Source organism: Chlorocebus sabaeus, chromosome 22 (assembly GCF_047675955.1).
Source record: "Chlorocebus sabaeus isolate Y175 chromosome 22, mChlSab1.0.hap1, whole genome shotgun sequence".
Lineage (NCBI taxonomy): Eukaryota > Metazoa > Chordata > Mammalia > Primates > Cercopithecidae > Chlorocebus > Chlorocebus sabaeus.
The window spans coordinates 52,734,828-52,759,067 of NC_132925.1; the positions used below are offsets into that span (position 1 = coordinate 52,734,828).

Sequence of the window (24,240 nt, forward strand, 5' to 3'; positions counted from 1 at the left end):
ATGCTTTTTTTTTTTTTTTTTTTTTTTTGGAGACAGAGTCTTGCTCTGTCGCCCAGGCTAGGGTGCAGTGGCACAATCTCAGCTCACAGCAACCTCTGCCTCCTGGGTTCAAGCAATTCTACTGCCTCAGCCTCCCAAGTAGCTGGGACTACAGGCACACATCACCACACCTGGCTAATTTTTGTATTTTTAGTAAAATCGGAGTTTCACCATGTTGGCCAAGCTGGTCTTGAACTCCTGATCTCAAGTGATCTGCCCACCTTGGCCTCCCAAAGTGCTCGGATTACAGGCGTGAGTCACTGTGCCCAGCCTATTGAATGCTTTCTCTGCATCTATTTAGATGATCATATGGTTTTTGCCCTTAATTCTGTTTATGTGATGTATCACATTTATTGATTTGTATATATTGAACCATCCTTGCTTCCCTGGGGCGAATCCCGCCTAATCATAATATATTCTCTTTTTGATGTGCTGTTGGATTTAATTTGTTAGTATTTCGTTGAGGATTTTTGTGTCTGTGTTCATCAGAGATATTGGTCTATCGTTTTCTATTTTGGTGGTGGTGTGTCCTTGTCTGGTTTTGGTACCAAGGTGATACCGGCCTCATAGAATGAGTTAGGGAGAATTCCCTCCTTGATCTTTTTAGAATAGTTTCAGGAGGATTGGTATTCATTCTTTCTGTGTTTGGTAGAGTTTAGCTATGAATCCATCTGGTCCTGGGCTGCTTCTTGTTGTTGGGAGATTTTTATTAGTGATTCAGTCTTGCTACTACATTTCTGGTCTTTTCAGATACTCTGTTTCTTCCTGGTTCAGTCTTGGAGATTGTGTTTCCATGAATTTTATCAATTTCCTTTAGGTTTTCTAGTTTGTGGGCATCTAGGTGTTTATAATATTCTCTGATGAGCTTTTGTATGTCTATAGTATCGGTTGTAATGTCTCCTTTTTCATTTCTGATTGTGTTTATTTGTATCTCTTCTTGTCTTATATCTTGTTTATTTTTATCTCTCTTGTCTTCTTAGTCTTAGCTAGTGGCTTATCAATTTTGTGTATCTTTCAAAGAACCAACTTTTTTTTTCTTTTTTTTTTTTTTTTTTTTGAGTCGGGGTTTGGCTCTGTCACCCAGGCTAGAGTGGCACAATCATGGCTTACTATAATATTTGCCTCCCAGGCTTAAGTGATCCTTCCACCTCAGCCTCCTGAGTAGCTGGGAACTACAGTGCACACTACCACGCCTGGCTAACTTTTGTATTTTTTGTCGTGATGGGATTTTGCCACATTGCCCTGGCTGGTTTTGAACTCCTAGAATTGCGATCCGCCTGCCTCAGCCTTCCAAAGTGCAGGGATTACAGGCATGAGCCACTGCACCTGGTCCCAGCTTTTCATTTTGTTGATCCTTTGTATTGTTTTTTGGTCTCTATTTTATTTAGTTTTGCTCTGATCTTCGTTATTTCTTTTCTTCTGCTAACTTTGGGTTTAGTTCTTTTTTTTCTTTTTGCTTGAGGTACGGCATTAGGTTGTTAATTTGTGATCTTCTTGCTTTTTCATGTAGACATGTAATGCTATAAGCATTGGTAGTGCCTCTTAGCACTGCTTTTGCCGCATCCCACTGGCTTTGGTATGTTGTGTTTTCATTTTTATTTGTTTCAAAAAATTTTTAAGGTCGGGCATGGTGGCTCATGCCTGTAATCCCAGCACTTTGGGAGTCTGAGATGGGTGGATTGCTTGAGCCTAGGAGTTTGAAACCAGCCTGGGCAACATGGAAAAACCCCATTTCTACAAAAAATTAGCTGTGCATGGTCGTATGTGCCTGTAGTCCCAGCTACTCAGGAGGCTGAGGCAGGAGGATCACTTGAGCCAAAGGAGTTTAAGGCTACAGTGAGTCATGATTGCGCCACTGCACTCCAGCTTGGGTGACACAATGAGATCCTGTCTCAGGGGAAAAAATCTTCATTGACCCAGTGATTAAGTGATTATTTAGGGGCATGTTGTTTAATTTCCATGTATTTGTATCGTTTCTCAAGTTCCTCTTATGTTGATTTCTAGCTTTATTCTACTATTGTCTGAGAAAATACTTGATTTTGATTTTTAAAAATTTGTTAAGACTTGTTTTGTAGCCTAACATGTGATCTGTCTTGAAGAATGTTTCTCCTTCTTCTTCTTCTTTTTTTTTTTTTCTTTGTTGAGACAGGGTCTTGCTCTGTTGCCCAGGGTCGCAGTGCAGTGGTGTTATCATGGCTTACTCTAGCATTGACCTCCTATTACTAAGCAGTCCTCCCACCTCAGCCTCCTGAGTAGCTGGGACCACAGGCACATACCACCATGCCTGACTACATTCATTTTTATTATTATTTTTTGTAGAGACAGAGTCTCCCTATATAGCCTATGCTTGAAGAATGTTTTATGTGCTGATGAAATGAATGTATCTTCTATGGATGTTGGGAAGAATGTTCTGTAAACGTCTGTTAAGTCTGTTTGGTCTAAAGTCCAGTATCTTCTATGGATGTTGGGAAGAATGTTCTGTAAATGTCTGTTAAGTCTGTTTGGTCTAAAGTCCAGTGTTTCTTTGTTAATTTTTTGTCTCGATGGTCTGTATAGTGCTATGAGTGGAATGTTGAAGTCCCCCACTATTATTGTATTGCTATCTGTCTCTTTCTTTAGAGCTAGTAATATTTGTTTTGTGAATTTGGGTGCTCATATGTTGGGTGCATATATATTTAGGATTTCCTATATATACCCCTTGGTGAACTGATACCTTTATTGTTATATAATGACATTCTTAGTCTTTTTTTTTTTTTTTTTTAACTGTTTTTGATTTAGCAGTGAGTCCACACATGCTTGTGTCTTTGTGATAGAGTGATTTATACTCCTTTGGGTGTGTACTCCAGTAATGGGATTGCTGGATCAAATGGCAGTTCTCTTTTTAGGTTTTTGAGGAATTGGTACATTGTCTTCCACAATGGTTGAACTAATTTACACCCCTGCCAGCAGTGTATAAACATTCCTTTTTCTCCACAACCTCACCAGCATCTGTTGTTTCTTGACTTAATAACAGTCATTCTGACTGCTGTGAGATGGAATCTCATTGTGATTTTGATTTACATTCCTCTAGTTATCAGTCATGTTGAGCTTTTTTTCCTGTGATTGTTGGCTGCATGTATGTCTTTCTTTGAAAAGTGGCTGTTCGTGTCCTTTGCCCACTTCTTAATGGGGTCTTTTTTTTCTTATAAATTTGTTTAGGTTCCTTATAGATGCTGGATATAAGGCCTTTGTCAGACGCATAGTTTGCAAAATTTTCTCCCATTTTGTAGGTTGTCTGTTCAGTCTGTTCTTCACTGTCTTGTTCTTTTGCTGTGCAGAAGCTCTTTAGTTTAATTAGATCCCATTTTAAATTTTTGCTTTTGTTGTAATTGCTTTTGGCATCTTTGTCATGAAATCTTCCTGTTCTTCTGTCCAGAATGGTATTGCCTAAGTTGTCTTCCAGGGTTTTTATAGCTTTCCATTTAAGTCTTTAATCCATCTTGACTTAATTTTTATATATGGTACAAGGAAGGGGTCCAGTTTCAATCTTCGGCATATGGCTAACCAGTTATCCCAGCAACATTTATTGAATAGGGAGTTCTTTCCCCATTGCTTGTTTTTGCCTGCTTTGTCAAAGATCAGGTGATTGTAGTTGTGCAACCTTATTTCTGGGTTTCTGTTCTGTTCCATTGGTCTATGTGTTTTGCTACCAGTACCATGCTGTTTTGGTAACTGTAGCCCTGTAGTTATAGTTTGAAGTCGGGTAGCATGAGGCCTCCAGCTTTGTTCTTTTTGCTTAGGATTGCCTTGGCTATTCGGGCTTTTTTGGTTCCATATGAATTTTTAAATAGTTTTTTTCTAGTTCTGTGAAGAATGTCATTGGTAGTTTAATAGGAGTAGCATTGAATCTGTAAATTGCTTTAGGCAGTATGACCATTTTAACAGTACTGATCCTATCTATGAGCATGGAATAGTTTTCCATTTGTTGGCATCATCTCTGATTTCTTTGAGCAGTGTTTTGTAGTTCTCCTTGAAGAGATCTTTCACCTCCCTGGTTAGCTGTATTCCTTTTTGTGGCAGTTGTGAATGGGGTTGAGTTCTTTTTTTTTTTTTTGAGACAGAGTCTGGCTCGGTTGCCCAGGCTGGAGTGCAGTGGCCGGATCTCAGCTCACTGCAAGCTCCACCTCCCAGGTTTTTGCCATTCTCCTGCCTCAGCCTCCCGAGTAGCTGGGACTACAGGCGCCCACCACTTCACCTGGCTAGTTTTTGTATTTTTTAGTAGAGACGGGGTTTCACCGTGTTAGCCAGGATGGTCTCGATCTCCTGACCTCGTGATCCACCCGTCTCGACCTCCCAAAGTGCTGGGATTGGGGTTGAGTTCTTAATTGGCTCTTGGCTTGACTGTTGTTGGTGTATTGGAATGCTAGTGATTTTTGCACATTGATTTTTTTATCCTGAGACTTTACTGAAGTTGTTTATTAGCCAAAGGAGCTTTTGGGCTGAGATCCACCTTGCTCCTTACGAGTTCTTTTGTCATCATAGCTGTTGTTCTGCCTTACTTTTGCTAGCTCCTTCTCCCCAAAATTTCTCAAGTTCTGCCTCTGTTCAGTTTTTCAGCCAGCTCATATGTCATCTGTAGGATGAGAAAACCCTAGCATATTTGGTTTAGTTTGTATTCTTTTCTAGCCATTATCCCTCCTCCCCTGTGCAACCTCCTACTCATAAATGGGATAAAAAGGAAGATTGGTCTTCCCCTTAGCCAACCGATACAAAGGTCAAATTCAGTTAAATTCCAGGAATCCACTTAGGGAAGGAGCTAAGCTTGGAGTCAGAGGATAGGGTTTTGGGGTTCTGATTATTCGTTTCTTCACTCTATGACTATGGTATGGTATTCTCTCTTCTGTGAGGTGGTGGGAATACTAATACCCAACTCACAAGGTGTTCCGAGGCTTACATGAGGGCATCCAGGGTGTTATCCAGAGGTGCTTTATATATATTTAGATGAAAGTAGATCTAAATTTCGCTCTACTCCTACGAAACATGGAAGCCAGGCATCTATAACCAGCGTGGAGGACTGCCCTGCCTAGTAAACCGTGTTGGATAACAATGGCACTATGTCCTCAATGCAGTCTGACTGATGCTCTGTCCTTACTAGTTCCCTTGAAATTCCCTGACCATCACATACACTCCTGTTCAAATATGAGTAGAGAATTGCTTCCAAAACCAAACACTGTTTTTCTTTTCCTTTAGCCTGGGAGTTGATTATTTAGCAAATCACTGTAATTTCCCTTAGACTGTGCTGCTAGTAGAATAAGATCATTCTCATCAGATCACCAACTGAAGCCAGCCGGCTTAGGAGTACCAAAAGATTATTTAGCCTCCTAAAACTTGTCTGCTCCTCCTTTCATGGTAGCAACACATGACCTCACATCTCAAACTGGCAACAACAGACCAGCTAAGCAAACTGCATATTCTAGCAGCAGCCTTTTATAAGGTATCTAACCCAAGTGGAGAGAAGTGGAACTGTCTGAGTACTCTGGTATGGGAACAGGTAGGTGAGAAATGGGGGAGTTTAGTGATCAGATGGAGAGAGAAGCAGGGGCCAAACAAAGACTTTAAAAGCCATGTCTTTAAGGAGTTCAGGGTTTCTGTTGAGGGCAGAGGGAAGTCACCATAGGACTGCAGAAAGACTGGTGTAGTTAGAGGATGGAGATCAAATGGAAGGACAGTAAAGCTATTGCTAGGGAGACTGAGTAGATATGGCTGCAGCCAGTCAGCTGAGGAGTTACAGCAGCCTGAACACAGGTCATTGCAGTTCAGACAGGAAAAGATTCGCTGTGTTTAGAAGGGAACACGACTGGGTCTTGGTGACTAAAGGGATATGGGACATGAAGGAGGAGTCAGAACTAACTCCCAGGTTTTGGGCCTGTGAAGCAGTAGAGCCATTCATTCCCTGAGCAGAGAGGGAGGTTGGGTGAGGATGATGAGTTTAATTTTTAAATCTTATTTTTTCCCACCTGACTTTGTGGTCAATCAGAATTAACTCTGGGGACAAATACCTGTTTACCTCTCTAGCTTCAAAAGATTCAGCTAAACTAAATTAACAAGACAGGTTCAGTCTTGCTCCTAAAAGGCATGCCTCAGTTGTTCCTTACCACCCTTTTCCGGGAACACAGTAGAACGGATTAGTCATCATCCTCTGCTTCTGATTTCTTATAACTGAAGCATTTCTTCCGTTTGTTGGTGCCTATATATTTTAATTAGAAGAACACTCGTGCTCTGATGCTGATTTGCTTATCACTTCAGCCTACAAGTTCTTAAAATAAGTTGTACTTTGGCCTCAGAAGAGATTTTCTTTGTAGGTATATCTGCTTATGGTTGGAAATGAATTGGAAGGTTGTTTTGGGGATACTAATTTTATCGAAAGTCTGAAACGTAAAATTATGGAAAGGTAGAGCTCTTTCACAGCCTAGCCGTATTTCTACCTCACATTGTTTCCTGGAGAGTTTGTCTGTCAGTAGACCCATCTGTTTTAAGATCACACAGGGAGTTCATAGTCTTACATGTGTATTAACTTTGCTGTGGGTCATGTGAAACAAGCTGGAAATAGAAGAGAAACCTTAGGAGCCATATAGTGACATAGTTTTCTGCATGCTTCTAAAACAAAATCCTGACTTTAGATACTAACCAGAATTCGTAATGACTAGTTTTAGGTAAATAAGGATCTCTGTACAGGGGATGCATCTAAAGAGATGTTGCGCCTTTATCCATTGGGGAAGGAGTGAGCAGAATTCTTAAATCATCATCCTTTCCTGTAGAAAGAGTAAGCTTAATGTAATGTGGGCACAGTGGCTCACACCTGTAATCCTAGCACTTTGGGAGGCTAAGGTGGAAGGATGGCTTGAGGCCAAGGGTTCAACACCAGCCTGGGCAACAAAGCAAGACCCCATCTCTATAAAAATAAAATAAAATGAGCTAGGCATGGTGGCACATACCTGTAGCCCCAGCTACTCAGGAAAATGAGGAGAGAGCATCTCTCGAGCCCAGAAGGTCGAGGCTCCAGTGAGCTTTGATCATGCCACTGCACTCCAACCTAGGCGACAGAGCGAGACCCTGTCTCTTTTAAAAACAAAAAAAAAAATTGAAGAAAGTAAGCTTAAGGTAGACCGAGTAGAAGTCTATGGATTGTGGACTCTGCGAGGGCGGAGACCGTAGCTGTTGTCCATACCAGTATCCCTAGCAACTAGTTCAGTGTCTTGCTTATATAGGTGCTCAATAAATATTTGTTCTATGTGTGACTGAATAAATGAAAGATTCTAAATTTTCTGGTAGTCGGAAATATGTCCATATATACAGAAAAGTGCAAAAATCATAAATCTGATGAATTTTCACAAAGGGAACACCTCATAGACCTAGTGCCCAGGTGAAGAAATACAGTCATGCCAGTCCCCAGTGCCCCTCACGCCTGTCACAGATATTGCTTCTCCGAGAGTAAGCACCAGCCTGACTCCCAGTGCCACGGTTCTGTTTTACCCATTTTTGAACCATGTATAAGCATGTCCTCTTGTGTCTTTCCCTGTTCATTTATAACATAGTGAGATCCATCGTGTTGGGAGTAGCAGTGGTTCATTTCTGCTCAGTGCACTGTTCTGCTGTGTGAATATACCGCAATTTATCCATTCTACTATTGATGGATACTTGGGTTCTTCCCGCTTGGGACTATTACAAGTAGTGCTGCTGTGGGTATTTTTGTACCTGTCTTTTGGTGGGTGTATGTATGCGTTCCTGTCAGGTATGTGCCGAGGGGTAGAATTCCTGGATGATAAAGCGTGTGACTGTTCAGCCTTAGTAGAAACTGCTAAACAATTGTCCATATTTATACTGGCACTAGCAGAGTTTCTGTTATAGCACCTCCCTGAATACTTGTATAGGTCTTTTTCATTTTAGGCACTCTAGTGAGTGACTAGTGGTACCTATTGGGCTTTTAATTCACATTTTCCTCATGACTGAGGAAGTTGAGCATTTTTCATTTTGTTTATTTGGATATGCTCTTTTGTGAAGCATCTATTGTAGTCTTTTGCTCATTTTCCTACTGAGTTGTCTGTTTTGCTTACTGAATTCTTTCTGTAGTCGGGGCACAACTCCATTGTTGGATACATGTGATGCCAAAATCCCTTACTCTGTGACTTGTCATTTCACTCTCTTTTTTTTTTTTTTTTTTGAGATGGAGGCTTGCTCTGTCACCAGGCTGGAGTACAATGGCATGATCTCGGCTCACTGCAACCTCCACTTGCCGGGCTCAAGCGATTCTCCTGCCCCAGCCTCCCAAGTAGCTGGGACTACAGGCACGTGCCACCACGCCCAGCTAATTTTTTGTATTTTAGTAGAGATGGGACGGGGTTTCACCATGTTGGCCAGGATGGTCTTTGATCTCCTGACCTTTGTGGTCTGCCCACCTCGGCATCCGTAAGTGTTGGGATTGCAGCCATAAGCCATGTCATTTTATTCTCTTAATGGTGTCTTTTGGTGAAAAGAAATTCATAATTTCGTGTAGTCCAATTTATCCATTTTGTCTTCTATATGTTTGGCAGTTTCTTGTGTCTTGTTTAGAAAAGTTTTGCCTATTTCAAAATCATGAAATTTAAGTTTTCCACCTTTGTTGAAATTGTCATATTAAGGCAGAAAAGACTTCATTCTTATCTGTTGGTTCTTAGCCTTTTGCAAGTCCAGGATCCCTCTGAAAATCTGACTAGAACTCTGGATGCCCTGCACAGAAGTGCACATATGCACACACACAGCAGATTTTCCTGCAGCGTTAGGGAGTTCACAGACACTCAGACTTATCTATGGACCCCTTGTTAGAGAACCCCTCATCTGTTCCAACCGTCATTTTACAGATAAGGAAACTGAGGCCCAGGCAATGGCCACCGTTAGTTTGTGGCCCACCTGGGACTAGAGTCCAGGTCTCTTGACTCCGATTCTAGTGCTCCTTCTAACAGATTTCCCTGCTGCAGTCTTTCTGAAAATGTCTCACTGGCAGAACCATAAAAGGGAGAATGTTTTAGTCAAGGGAGATTTCTGTCCACTAGCAGCAAAAAAAAATGACTACATGGTGACACTCTTCTACTTTATGTATTTACCTTAAATGTTTAAGCTCCAAGGAACTCTTTTTGAAGTTGAGCTGGGAATTATGGCCCATGCATCCTCCTCTAGCTGTGACTCAGTGCCCTGGGGTTGCTCTATGAACCTTTCCATGTACAACTACCTGTATTCCGCTTGGTCTTTTGGTTGGTTCTGGCTGGAATTTTAAAAAGCACCTTATGTAATAAGCTTCTAGTCTCAATGCTCAAGTGGGTGGGGTTTACCAGAGTGGTTGCTCCAGGGAGAAAATTTAAAGGGGTGGAGGCAGGGAAAGGAACTCTGAGTTCGTTGGCTAGGTTATGTTGGTTTGCAAGTAGTCAACTGTTAGACAGACGAAGCTAGAGTATCTAGAAGTATTCATTAATGATTTTACTGCTCCCCTGCCACTGTCTGCAGTCATCTTTTCCAAGGCTCTAAGTGGACTAGGCGGTTTACAGGTAATAGGGCCAGATATTTTCAAGCCATCACTCAAACCCAGTGCTAGGCATGTCCAGAGCGAAACCTGTTACCTTGTCAGCACGCTCACCAAAGTGCACTGCCAGAGGTGTGCACTTCACACACATAGCACAGATCACAGTTTTTTGTGTCTCACAGTGAAAAAGACTGTTCGTATCTTTGGGCCACACCCTGAAACACAAACTGAATGATCTCACCCTCAACACAAAGGAAGTCGAGTCCATAATAGCTTCCACAAATAGGGTACTCTTAGATCTGACAAATAACACCCATTTATTTTATCCCATTTTACTTCTTTCCCCTATGCCGCCGGAGAGCCTTTCTCCAGTTTCATCACACACTCGTGACTAAGTAGATGGAGGTGCTAGGGGGCCAGCTGTCCAAATGAGGCACATTTGTCCTGTCATTTCGAAAGCTTTTACAGAGCACCTGCTGTGTTCTGGGTCCTGTACTAGGTGACAGGGCCGCCTAGGTGAACAGGACAAGGTCCCTGTCCTCAGGAAGCTCCCAGTCCGGGCAGAGGCGTGGGAGAATCAGCCCACACGTACTGCACAGTGTGTCGAGTGAGCACAGATGCTGTGGGGCCACCCTGTGGGTCTAGGGAAGCACTTCCTAGAGAAGACATCTAAACAGGGGTTCCAAGTCAGCGAGGCAGAAAGTGATGGGAACAGCATTTGTCATAGGCAGACAGGTGGCTTTCACAGTGGCAGAGAGACCGTGAGCTGGGGATTGGAATTTAGGCCTGAGAGAGAGAGAACGGGGACCCACTGGCATACAGAGTCTTATCCTTGTCCTGCCTTTTTGAAAGAGCTAAATTCAGAGGTTGCCAATATGTTCATAACTCAAAAGGATCACTTATCCCAATAACTTAGGAACCGTTGGCATCCATATCCCTAAATCGGAAAATGCTGAAATCAGAATCATTTCCCCCTACACTGATGACAGTGACCTTTCATCACTTTCAGCACCCTGGTCTCCTAGAGCCACTGGCCAGCCCTCACTGCCCTCTTCCAGAGACACGTCTCTGCTCAGGATGTCACTGAAACTGAGCATCTTCTCAACAAGCCTCCATTTTCTTACTTTCTCATCTTTTCTCTTTTAGGCATGAAGAAGTCAGTGATTTATAGTTCACTAAAACTGCACAAAATGTGGAAAGGGTGGCTGAGGAAAACATCCTGATTTTGCTTACTTTTATATATGTTATGTATAGATGAATAAAGTGATCCTTTTTGACAGAACAGTGTTTGTTACTTTGACCCATTGCTTGAATTCGAAATACACTGGTTTGTATAATACTTGGTTTTTTAAATGTATGCATCAGACATGTACCCAGTTGGGACCCAAATATGTTAGAAGGCTTAGCATCAGAAGAAAAGAACCCTCTGCATGTTCAAAGCCACGTGGGTCCTGCAGAATAGCTTTGCCTGTGGCCTGCATTCTGTAGGTACATGAGAGTCAGATATGACAAATTGCATGTATGCTGTGAACACGCAGCCCAGGAAACGTACAGGGTGGGGAAGCATGGCTTTCTCTGCCTGGCTTGTTATGTCTCTAGTCTCCATCCTGTTCACTTGTTTTTTTTCCAGCAAGGACTTGCAAGTGTCACATCAACATTTCCCTGGATCTAGGCTTTTTGTGTTTTTCTTTGTTCTCCACTAAAGTGTATGGGAGTGACTTGGGTAAGGAGCCTGGGACAGACATCTTGCAGAGCCTACCTTATTGTAACAGTTAGGACGTATTTGGGCAACAGGAAGCCCACCACAGAGTGCCTTGAACAGCAAAGGACAGAATCATGCGCCCCAGTTTCTCTCCATCTCTCTGCCCTCTGCCCTCTGCAGTGTTAGCATCGTGCTGAGGCTGGTTTTATTCTGTCATGAGAGCAGCTTCAAGGGCTATGTGCTTCCAAATCACAACTGGGAGCCACAGAGAAGACTCCTTTCAGATGGCCTCTTAGAAAAGCAGGAAACCTTCCCAACAGCCCCTAGCAAGCCTCTGTTTGGTTTCATGGACGCTGATTGGGTGACACGCCCATCCCAGAGCCCGTAAATGGACAAAGAATGGAACTAAGCTGATAGGCTCAGGCCTGAGCCACCAGCCTCAGCCCAAGAGGTAACTTCCCTCCCCTCGGGCTCACAGGCTTCAGAGAAGGAGTAGATACTTAAATGGGCAATTGAGGAGGAAGGGCTGTTGGGAAGCAACCGCCTCTTCCCACCTCATCCACCTTACAAGCCATGTGAATCTATTTGATTGAACCTCAGCTTGTGTTTTTTTCCTTCAAATTGTCTTTGTCCCGCCTCACACTCTGTATTTCCATTGCCAAGTATTCTGGTGCAGTCCTGTAGGGTCTCTTGTACATTTGAACAATCCCTTGTCTACTTATTTTTTGTTTACTATTGGATTCAGCTCATTCCAACCCATGGCATAGTGAAGAGTGCAGACTTCAGATTCAGCCAAACTGAGTTACATCTCATCCCCACTACTGACCAGCTATGTGGTTTTGGGCAAGTTATTGAGCCTCTGAATAGTTTTACCGTCTGTGAGATGGAAATAACATTACAAACCTCTTCGAGTTGTGCTGGTCTGTGCACTCACGAACCTGTAGAACGCGTAGGGTAGTGCCTGTGCCTAGCATTGAGCAAATGATTGTTGCTGCTGTGGTTCCTTTGTATTATTGGTTTTGTTATTGTTTTCTTTTTCTTTTCTTCTTTTTTTTTTTTTGAGATGGAGTTTCGCTCTTGTTACCCAGGCTGAAATGCAGTGGCGTGATCTTGGCTCACTGCAACCTCCGCCTCCTGGGTTCAAGCGATTCTCCTGCTTCAGCCTCCCAAGTAGCTGGGATTACAGGTGCCCGCCACCACGCCCAGCTAATTTTTTCTATTTTTAGTAGAGACAGGGTTTCATCATGTTGGCCAGACTGGTCTTGAACTCCTGACCTCAGGTGATCCACCCGCCTCAGCCTCCCAAAGTGCTGAGATTACAGGCGTGAGCCACTGCGCTTGGCCTGTTATTTTCTTCTATAAGCCTTTTTGTTTATTTGTGTAAGTCTTTTCCTTAAGAACGCAAAGTAGACTGGGCAAGGTGGCTTATGCTTGGAATCCCAGCACTTCGGAAGGCTAAGGCTGGAGAGTTGCTTGAGCCCAGGAATTCAAGAGCAGCCTGGGCAACATAGCGAGAGCATATCACTACAAAAAGTTTCTTAATAATTAGCTAGATGTGGTGGCGCATGACTGTGGTCCCAGCCACTTGGGAGGGAGGATCACTTGAGCCCAGGAGGTCAAGGCTGCAGTGACCTGTGATTGTGCCACTGTATTCCAGCCTTGGCGACAAAATGGATTCTGCACTGGTTATGTGTGATAAGAATTTTTCCTCGGCCTATTCAAGACCCACTATAATCTGGCTTTATTTTATTTTATTTTAACTTCTGTCCTCTGTATCTGATAGAGCTTTTTATATTCCCAAAGTAGATACTTTGGGAATATATGTGAGTAACATTGCTGGGGCTTGAACCTTGGCCTCCAGACTCTGGTGTAGTGCCTTTTCTAACACAGCCTGCAGCTTTCACAAATGATAAATACTTGTGTCTTTGTGTTCCACTGCCTGTAGATGTATTCTTCCTTTTCCTCAATTTAAGTGATTCGTCAAAAAGGCATATGAGGAGGAGAGGTAAGACTTTCTCTGAGGAAAGTGGAACTCTTCGGGAGTAAGTAGCTCTTCTCATTCCAGAAGGCCCAAGAAAGAAATGTATTTTGGTGTCACACCTAGCGTTGGTTCTCAACTCTTTCCAGCTGTGTCCTTGGTCAAGTTGCTTAACCTTTCTGAAACTCAGTTTCTATGTCCACGATGTAGGTATTCTTATACCCATGTGTCAGGTTTGGTGTTAGAATTAAATGACATAACATGTAGATCACCTAACGTGGTTCTTGGCACGTCATGATAGTATCTCTGCTATGCAGTTCAGATGGTGAGTTTAGATGGCATGGGATAGTCCCTCATATATTAGTCAGTCTAGCCAAGAAAATGGAAACAACCCTAAGTATATCAAATAGAAGGAATTTAATGTAGGGAATTTGTTACAAAGATGTTGGGAGGCCTGGGAAACAAAAAAGAAGGGGTACCCTGGAGGAGGAAGAAGGGATGATGTGCGGAGAATCTGCACATCAGGATGCTGTTAGCAGCCCTGTACTGGAAGTTACAAGCCCACACCTGCTGCTGTGTTGCTGGAGATGTTCCCTATAGCGGTTTCAAAATACATTCACAAATTCTTTGGCCCTCCTCCTAGCGGTAGCATTCATTTTCCCTCCTTGAATATGGGCAGGCCTTAGTGACTTGCTTCTCATAGATAGAATATAACAGATGAGATCTCTGTGACTTCCAAGGCTAGGTCCTAAAAGGTGACACAACTTCCACCCAGCTCTCTCTCAGGACACTTGGCTTGGAACCCAGCCGCCATGTTGAGAGGGTGCCCAGGCCACTGGGAGAGGCCACATGTAGGTGTTCTGACTGATGTCTAGCATCAGTTGCCAGACAAGTGAGTGAGCAAGGCTTTAAAATAGCTCCAACCCCAGCCACTCTGATTGTGACAGAACAAGAGAGCCCAACAGGACCTGCCTAGCCAAGCCCAGTCAGCTTTTGGAAGTCTGAGGGAGAATAAGAAAATGATCATTGTCATTTAAAGTCATTGAGTTGTCCAGGCGTGGTGGCTCACATGTGTCATCCCAGCACTTTGGGAGGCTGAGGTGGGAGAATCGCTTGAGCCCAGGAGTTCGAGACCAGCTTAGGCAACATAGTGAGACCTCCACATCTCTACAAAAACTTTAAAATGTGGTAGCACACACCTGTATCCCCAGCTACTCAGGAGGTTGAGGTGGGAGGATTGCTTGAGCCTAGAAGGTTGAGGCTGCAGTGAGCTGTGATTATGCCACTGCACAACCTAGTCAAGAAAAATGGAAACAACTCTAAGTATAATAAATAGAAGGGGCTGGCCACAGTGGCTCACGCTTATAATCCCAGCGCTTTGGGAGGCTGAGGTGGGTGGATCATGAGGTCAGGAGTTCGAGACCAGCCTGGACAACATGGTAAAACCCCATCTCTACTAAAAATACAAAAATTACCCTGGCATGGTGTCACACGCCTGTAATCCCAGCTACTCGAGAGGCTGAGGCAGGAGAATTGCTTGAACCTGGGAGGTGGAGGTTGCAGTGAGCCAAGATTGTGCCACTGCATTCCAGCCTGAGTGACAGAGCGAGATTCTGTCTCAAAAAATAATAATAAAGTAAATAGAAGGAATTTAATATAGGAAATTTGTTACAAAGATGTTGGGAGGGCTGGCAAACAAAAAAGAAAGGGGTACACTGGAGGAGGAAGAAGGGATGATGTGCAGAGAAGCTGTGCATCAGGAAGCTGCTGACATCCCCAGGCTGGAACCTACAAGCCCACACCAGCCTGGGCACCAGAGTGAGACCCTGTCTCTCAAAAAGATTAAAGTCATTAAGTTTTCAGAAGACTTGTACACAGCATTAGATACTGTGTACAAGTCCTCTGAAAACTTATGCCCTTGTCACTGCTAGAGCTGCCAGAGTCACCACCACTGCCCAGATGCCACTTGGGCCAGGCACGGTGGCTAACGCCTGTAATCACAACACTTTGGGAGGCCAAGGTGGGCAAATTGCTTGAGTTCAGGAGTTTGAGGCCAGCCTGGGCAACATAGTGAGACCTCATCTCTACAAAAAGTAAACAAAAAATTAGTGGTGCGCACCCGTGGTCCCAGCTACTTGGGAGGCTGAGATGGAAGAATCACCTGAACCCCAGGAGATCAAGGCTGCAGTGAGCGGAGATCACGCTACTGCACTCCAGCCCAGGCGAGAGAGTGAGACTCTGACTGAAAAAACAACAGTCTGGGCGCGGTGGCTCACGCCTGTAATCCCAGCACTTTGGGAGGCCAAGGTAGGTGGATCACGAGGTCAAGAGATCGAGACCATCCTGGCTAACATGGTGAAACCCCGTCTCTACTAAAAATACAAAAATTAGCTGGGCATGGTGGCGCGTGCCTGTAGTCCCAGCTACTTGGGAGGCTGAGGCAGGAGAATCACTTGAACCAGGGAGGCGGAGGTTGCAGTGAGCTAAGATTGCGCCACTGCACTCCAGCCTGGTGACAGAGCAAGACTCCATCTCAAAACAAAACAAAACAAAAACCAAAACCAGATGCTGCTTGACAACCACCAGTAACTGCTGCTGCAGTTGGAATCAAACCCAGGAACTTCTGTTCCTCCTACCTTCTGGTCTGGCACTATGGTCTCCAATCAGCAAAACCTAATAGAAAGCCAGTGGTGAGAAAGCCTGGGCAACAGTTTGCAGACTCCTACCCCAGCAGTAGAGAGTGGAGTACAGAGGAATGGCTGAGCTTGCCAGAGAAACACCTGCCTGTGGTGACAGCATCCAGATCCACCCTTCAATCATATGTAAATTTCCATACACCAGCAGCAGCTTCCTGCTTCCACCCACCATGATGCAGCTATCCTTTGTACAAAAGAAAATGTTCTCGAATGAGCCAGGGGTGGTGGCAGGCACCTGTAATCCTAGCTATTTGGGAGGCTGAGGCAGGAGAATCACTTGAACCCAGAAGGCGGAAGTTGCAGTGAGCCATGATTATGCCACTGCACTCCAGCCTGGGGGACACAGCAAGACTCCTTCTCCTCAAAAACCAAAAAAAAAAAAAAGAGAGAGAAAATGTTCTCACTTTTCTGGCAGGAAAGAGCAAACCAAGTCCCTACAGTTACTGTATTCATCTCTGGGTGATGTTAATGCCTCTTTTAATTAGAATCCCAACTGGATATTGTATAATTTAGAAACTAGCTTATAATGTTAACCACCACCCACTCTCCTTATAGAAAATAGGTGAAGGGAAGGGGTTAAAGACACCCGCGTGCCTGTCTGAGTGTGTATATACACATTACCACGCAAGGAAGAAAATATGCCTACCTTTTTTGTTTTGGTTTTGGTTTGGTTTGATTTGGTTTTTGAGACAGAGTCTTACTCTGTTGCCCAGACTGGAGTGCAGTGGCATGATCTTGGCTCACTGCAACCTCCACCTCCCAGGTTCCAGCGATTCTCCCACCTCAGCCCCCTGAGTAGCTGGGATTACAGGCTCACACCACCACACCTGGCTAATTTTTTGTATTGTTAGTAGAGACAGGGTTTCACCATGTTGACTAGGCTGGTCTCGAACTCCTGAACTCAAGTGATCTGCCCTCCTCGGCCTCCCAAAGTGCCGGAATTACAGGCATGAGCCACTGTTTCATTTTTTAAAAAGGTTATGATATCACAGTAGATACGGCATCTTTCTCCTTTTACCCATTCGGTGTTCCTATTTCCCTCAGCCTGTACTTCATTTGGGCAGAGTTCCTTACCTGGTTGGGGCCCAGATCTCCACTACTGAAGCTGTCCCTATGGGTCCTGTCTGTATTGGGTTGTTGTAGTCTTTAACTTTTATTAAACTTGGCTCCACGTTTTACATTTTGAGCAGTGAGAATTTGACAGTGCCTACTATTCGGAGCAATGTTTCTTGTATTAACTCATTCATCTTTACACAACCCAATAAGGCAAGTACTATTATTATTCTAACTTTACAAATCAGGAAACAGGCTCAAAGAGGTTAAGTAACTTGTCCAGAGTCACACAGCTAGTTAAGGGGTAGAACCAGGATTCAAGCCCCTGTTTGAATGGTCTGAATCCAGTCTCAGTGCTCTTAACCACTGCTCAGTCACCACAGACAGGTGTTTCTCTATACCATCCCACAGCTGAGCACACGACAGGTGCTCAGTAAATGGTAGCTGTTATTGTTGATATTACTGCTATTTGATAACTGTCTCTTGGAGTTATGAATCTTATACTCATAAAAATAACCAGTTGACTAAACAATGCCTGGCAAATGACATCATCCTGATTTGTGGCTAGAATTCCTTCAAACACTGTTTCAGAATTTACAACTATCTCGTGAAAAGTGTGATTCCTAAGACAGAGCTTGTCTCCAGGTTGCTTTGCCCTGGCTTCTAATCAGAACATTTCCCTTTGTTAGCCAGGTGACCTGGAAAAAGCTTTGGATTTGGTGACCAAAGGCACGTGGTCAGACCCCCCAGGTCAGCTCCGTCACAGATCAGCCAGGTGATGTTGGGCTTTATGGTTGAGCCAGGTGATGTTTGAAGCTGATGGTTGAGTTTTCTCACTGTGCTCCAAAATCATCAGTCCCTGGGAGACTGGAGAAAAAGTGGTTTGGCAAAACCATAAATGCAAGAGAACCCAACACTGATGAGCTGCCTCTGATCACAACTATAATATCAAAGCCCAAGTGACCCCCACATGAGAGCCAAAATAGCCATGTGCTCAGTGAGATTCTTTTATACTCTGGCACATGAGCAGGACTTTAGGAAGGAGAAGCTCTTCTCCAGCACCCTCGGGGTTGCTGAGGGTCTCCATGGCCAGAGGCCTGGCTTGCAGCTCCAGCTGAATCATGGATCCTTACTCCTTTGAGGCTCTCCATGACAGTGAGGCTTCAGGCCCCAAGTCCCACCTGAGCCCTGTCCCTCCAAAACACCCTCAGTGAGCTAGAGGACACACAGGACTGAATCTCATCAGACACACTGCATTAGACTAAGGGCAGCTGCTCATCGACCCAGGCACTCTGTCCCACCAAAAAATCACTGAACTTCTTGAACCCACAGAAAGGTCCATGCCCCAAGCTCCAACCATGTGGTGAGGAGTAAAGTAGTAAACTAAAGTTTCACAGGCACAGGCCAGTATCTGTGAAAGTACTTTGACCTAGTAGATAGTATAAAAATGGAGAAAGCCTAAGATTTACAGAAGGCCTATGATTTATGGAAGGTGTGATACATAAACAGCCTGACTTAAGCCTTATCCTACTCCTACAACATAGATACATGCCACTTTTTTTTTTTTTTTTTTTGAGACAGGGTCTCATTCTGTCACCCAGGCCAGAGTGTAGTAGCATGAGCTCAGCTTACTGCAGCCGTGACTTCCTGGGCTCAGGCTGTCCTCCCAGCTTAGCCTCCCAAGTAACTGCGACTATGGGCAGACATCACCACCCCTGGCTAATTTTTTGTGTTTTTAGTAGAGATGGGGTTTCACCATGTTGCCTAGGCTGGTCTTGAACTACTGGGCTCAAGTGATCCGTCCACCTTGGCCTCTTAAAGTGCCGGAACTACAGGCGTGAGCCACCACACCTGGCCCAACTTTAAAAAAAATTTTTTACAACCAAGAAAATAGGATTACAGAGGGTAATCTAGCCCCATAGTGGGGTTTGAATTCAGTTCTGTATGACTCAAAAATCCATTCACTTTCCAGTATCACACCCCATCTTTGGGCCATGCCTGCAAGATGAGAGTTACTCTCTCCGTGTGGACCCAGGTGATCTGACCCGTGATTATTCTCAGCCGTCACTGGCCATGCAGCTAAAGACACCTGGGGTCGTTTCTCTTTTTTCTGTTCCTTCTGAGATGAAGTGGGACCATAGAATATTCCTTCCTAGAATGAGCTACATCTGAAGAGATGATACATGCATGATATGTCAGAATTAATAAGCAACTTAAAAACCATCTAAACTCCTTCACCTTACCGGTGGGATGAGTCAGCCCAGGCAGGCTGTGACTTCCAAGGTCATATCAATTTGTTGACAGCCGGGACGAAAACCTGGGTCTCTTATTTTTGAAATGGAGTCTCACTTTTTCACCCAGGCTGGAGTACAGTGGTATGATCTTGGCTCACTGCAACCTCCACCTCCCAGGTTCAAGCAATTCTCCTGCCTCAGCCTCCTGAGTAGCTGAGATTACAGATGTGCACCACCACACCCGGATAATTTTTGTATTTTTAGTAGATGTGGGGTTTCACCGTGTTGGCGAGGCTGCTCTCGAACTCCTGACCTCAGGTGATCTGCCAGCCTTGGCCTCCCAAAGTGCTGGGATTGCAGGCGTGAGCCACCGCGCCTGACCGGGGTCTCTTACTTTTTACTTAATTCCCCTTTCGCTTCAGCATGCTGTTCTACCCACCCCACATATGGGTAAATTATAACAGGGCTAAGAGCTTCAGTAGCATTTCTGAGATCAGGAAGAACAAAACGTCTGAACCCATCATTCTTTCCAAACACTGCAGGACATCTGCCTAAATTTAGCTCCAAACTCTAACTTGAATTTCATTGTCCCCAACTCCTTCTTGGATAACTGGCCTACTGTGACAGCTGAGCTACAGATATGAGAAAGTCCCTGAAATTCCAGGTTGTGGTGCGTTACATAGAAGAGGATGACAGGATGTGGCAGATGAAAAGCAGAAGAAGTCTAAAGGCTATTCCCAGCGAGGAGGCTTTAGTTCAGCTGGTATTAGTTGAATTACAGGAATAAGATGTTCCCAGGAAGTGTTGGTTGGGGGAGATGGGATATGCCAAGATGACTGTGCTGTGGTGCTGCCTCAGTGAGCTTACAGAGAAGGTAAAATCCACCCTCATAATGCAAGGTGAGAAGCAATCAGTGCTGTGAACAGAAGTTCATTCATTCATTGATTTAGTCAAATATTTAACAAAAATGTAATAAATGCCTTCTGCATACCAAGAGCTGGAGCCCTGGAGAGTTGTCCCAATTCGAAAGATCTTACAGTGCAGAAAAGTAAATTGTGAATTAGATTTCTCTGATAAGTACTTAATTATAGGGGTAACTGTGAGGTGCTATAGAGATACCTCAAGGTGACAGCAAACTGGTTGAGCCATTACAGTGTGCCAGGCACTCTTCTAAGCACTTTCTATATATTTATTCATGTAATCCTCACCACAGCCTTACGTAACAGGGACTCTTATTATTCCCTATTATATGCATGAGGAAACAGAGGCATAGAAAACTAACAGGGCAGCCTGAATCCAAAACCGGGCCATCAGGTTCCAAAGTCCTCTCTCTTAACCTCTTGACTAAACTGTCTTTCAGTCACTTGGTGTTCTCCCAGTCTGGAGGGAAGCAGCAAGTGATGTCCAGCCTGTTACTTTAAGAACAAATAGGGGTTGGCCAGGCGCAGTGGCTCACTCCTGTAATCCCAGTACTTTGGGAGGCCGAGGCGGGCAGATCATGAGGTCAGGGGATCGAGACCATCCTGGCTAACATGGTGAAACCCTGTCTCTACTAAAAATACAAAAAATTAGCCGGCGTGGTGACAGACGCCTGTAGTCCCAGCTACTCGGGAGGCTGAGGCAGGAGAATGGCATCTTAAAAAAAAAAAAAAAAAAGATCAAGTAGGGGTTAGCCAGAGGAGAAGGAAGAGTATTCCAGACATAGGAATGTGGATATTCAAAAGCCCTAAATGAAGAGATCACAGTGTGTTGAGGGAACTAAAGTTAGCTCAAGAAGAATAAAGTGCCAGACATATACTGTGAGGCTGGAGAAATGACTGAGGCCAGATCATGAAAGGTCTTACAATTCTTGTTAGTCTGTTCACTGTTATCCCCAGAGCAATGGAGAGCCAGCCAGGAATTTTTGAGCTGGAGACTGACAAAAGTGGATTTGCATTTTATAAACATCAGTGTGGCTACACTATGGAGAATGGACTAGAAAGGGGAAGACTGTAGTCATCCAGTTGAGAGATGATGGTGGTCCAGGGCAGGATCACTGAGAATGGACCAAAAGGGACAGATTGAAGTGATGTCTAGGAAGTGAACTCAGTACAACTTGATGACTGACTATGGAGAAGGGCTTGCCAAGGCTCCTGCTGGCACAAATGGGAGAATGGTGTGCCTGTTTCCTCAGCTGGGGATCCAGGAGGAGCACATATTTGTGGATAGCAGGCGGATGGTGATGAATTCAGGTCTGAACATGCTGCATTTGGAATGTCTGTGGGAGATGTTGAGTAAACAGTTGGCTCCCCAGGTCTGGAGCTGGAAATGGAAATGTGAGCATTGGTAGCTAATAGATGGTGATTAAAGACACTGTGGGAGTGAATGAGGTTCTCTCAGGAAGTCTGTGGAGTACAAAGAGAAGAGAGCCAAGGGCGTACCAACAACAGACACCAGCACGAAGAGAACAAACAAACCCGAGAGGTAATCAGAGGAAAGCACGGAGAGCAGGGTCAGGTCCCACAGGAGATGGATGGTGACTGTACAGTTGGGACATTCGTCCCCTCCAAATCTCATGTTGAACTTGAATCCTCAGTGTTGGAGGTGGGGCCCGGTGAGAGGTGCGTTGGTCATGGGACTGGCTCCTCATGAAGAGCTTCGCCATTCTCAGTGGGGTGAGGGAGTTCTCACTCTTCCTTCCTGCGTGACCTGGCGCCTTCCTCCTCCTCTCTTTGCTCTGCCTTTAATTTGTAAAGAGTAAAGGTTTATTTGGCTCATGATTCTGATGGCTGGAAAGTTCAAGATTGGGCATCTGCATCTGGTGAGGGCCTCACGCTGCCCCCACTCATGGCAGACGGGGAAGGGGAACCCATGTGTAGAGATCACATGGCCCGAGAGACAGCCAGCAGAGGTGGGTGCCAGGCTCTCACAGGAACTAATAGAGTGAGCACTCACCACTGAGGGAGGGCATTAATCTATTCATTAGGATCTGCCCCCATGACCCAAACACCTCCTACTAGGCCCCATTTCCAATGCTGGGCAGCAAATTTCAATATTAGCTTTGGAGGGGACAAACCTCCAAACCGTGGCAGAGCAGACACCATCAAAAAAGTGAAAGGCTAACCTAAAGAATGGGAAAAAATATTTGTAAATCAATGTATCTGATAAGGTGCTTATAACTAGGATGTAAAGACAACCATATTAAAAATAGGCAAAGGATCTGAACACACACTTCTCCAAAAAAGATATACAAATGGCCAATAAACACACGAGAAGGTGCTCAACATCACTCATCGTCAGGGAAATGCAAATCAAATCAGAGCGAGATACCACCTCACACCCATGAGGAAGGCTAAATAAAAAAGACACATAGGCATTTTCCGATGTTTTTTCCAAAAAAGAGATTAAAGGAGAAAAAAGAAAAGGGACAAAAAAGCAAGTGTTATTTTACAAAGACGTGAAGACAGTGGAGCCCTCGTGCGCTGCTAGTGGGAATGTGAAGTGGGGCAGTTGCCGAGGAAGACTGTCAGTTCCTCAAGTGGTTAAATATAGAGTTCCTAGGACACGGAGGCGGGCCATTGCTTGAGTCCAGGAGTTTGAGACTGGGCAACATAGCAAGACCCTGTGTCTACAAAAAATTTAAAAATGATCTGGGTTTGGTGTGTGTGCCTGTAGCCCCAGCTACTTGAGAGGCTGAGGCGGGAGGATCACTTAACAAGCCTAGGAGTTGGAGGCTGCAGTGAGCTGTGATCGCACCACTGCACTCCAGCCTGGGTGACGACAGAAAGAGACCCTGTCTCTAAAAATGAAAAAAAAAACCCCATAGAGTTCTCATGTGACCCAGAAATTCTACTCCCAGGTATATATACCCAAGAGAAATGAAAATATATGTCCACACAAGAACTGGACAATGGACTGTTAACCGACAATGAAAAAGAGTGAAATACTGATGCAGACTACGACCGGACGAGCCCGGAAAGCATGATGCCAAGCGGAAGAAGCCTCACGCAAAAGGCCACATACTGTACGATTTCACTTACATGAAATGGCAGAATAGCCAGATACACTGAGGCAGGATGTAGATTCGCGGCTGCTGAGGGCTGGAGGTGGGTAATGGGGGGCTTGGGAGTGAAGGTGAGAATTGGGAAGTTTTCTTTTTAGGTTAATGGGAGTGTTCTAAAACTGTATGAAGACAGCGCAACTCTATAAATACAAATACTGAATTTACACTTTTTTTGTTTTTTGAGATGGCGTCTCGTTCCCTCACCCAGGCTAGAGTGCAGTAGCAGGATCTCGGCTCACTGCAGCCTCCACCTCCTGGGTTCACGCCATTCTCCTGCCTCCGCCTCCCAAGTAGCTGGGATTACAGGTGCCCGCCACCACACCCGGCTAATTTTTGTATTTTTAGTAGAGACAGAGTTTCACCATGTTGGCCAGGCTGGTCTCGAACTCTGGATTGCAAGTGATCCACCTGGGATTACAGGCATCAGCCACTGCACCCGGCCTGCTGAATTGTACACTTTTAACGGCTGAATTCTATGGTATGTAAATTATATCTCAATGAAGCTGTTAGAAACTTTTTCAATGCTGCTTCTTGGTTGGTGAAAACATTAATCCTGACATCATGTAGTAGTACCTCAACTCCTTTTTGGAAATGCCCAAACCCTTTTTTAGCTAGATTAGCTCTAAATGAAGAAGTAAAAGCTCAAATGGTTACCTTTTTTTCTCTTCCAGCTTTATTGAGGTATTAAAAAAAACGTATTTAAGGTGTATAATCTCATGATTTGATGTATGTATACATTGTGAAAAGATCACCACAATCAAGTTAATTGGCATACCCGTCCCCTCACATAGTTACTGTTTTTGTCTGTGTGGTGAGAACACTTAGGAGCTACTCTCTTAGCAAATTTCAAGTAGACAATACATTATTTTTAACTGTAGTCACCATGCTGTACATTAGATCCCCAGAACTGAATGTTTGTACCCTTTCACCAAAATCTTCCCATTCCAGCTGACCCTGGGAACTA

At 44.4% G+C, this 24,240-nt stretch overlaps 1 protein-coding gene across 4 annotated transcripts in view; it reads left to right on the forward strand.

The window, feature by feature from the left end:
• Positions 1 to 23,349, forward strand: part of TAMM41 (TAM41 mitochondrial translocator assembly and maintenance homolog) — a 69,580-nt gene extending 46,231 nt beyond the window's left edge. For 2 of the 4 annotated variants that reach the window (XM_073009841.1, XM_073009842.1), the window contains 2 exons: positions 8,243 to 8,363; positions 10,718 to 10,853. In XM_073009841.1, the coding sequence (XP_072865942.1) occupies positions 8,243 to 8,363; positions 10,718 to 10,742 (146 nt within the window). In that variant the 3' untranslated portion in view covers positions 10,743 to 10,853. Of the gene's footprint in view, positions 1 to 8,242; positions 8,364 to 10,717; positions 10,854 to 23,072 lie in introns of those variants that run through there. The other 2 variants (XM_038003555.2, XM_007985251.3) reach the window with 2 other exon arrangements.
• Positions 23,350 to 24,240: the final 891 nt, after the last annotated feature.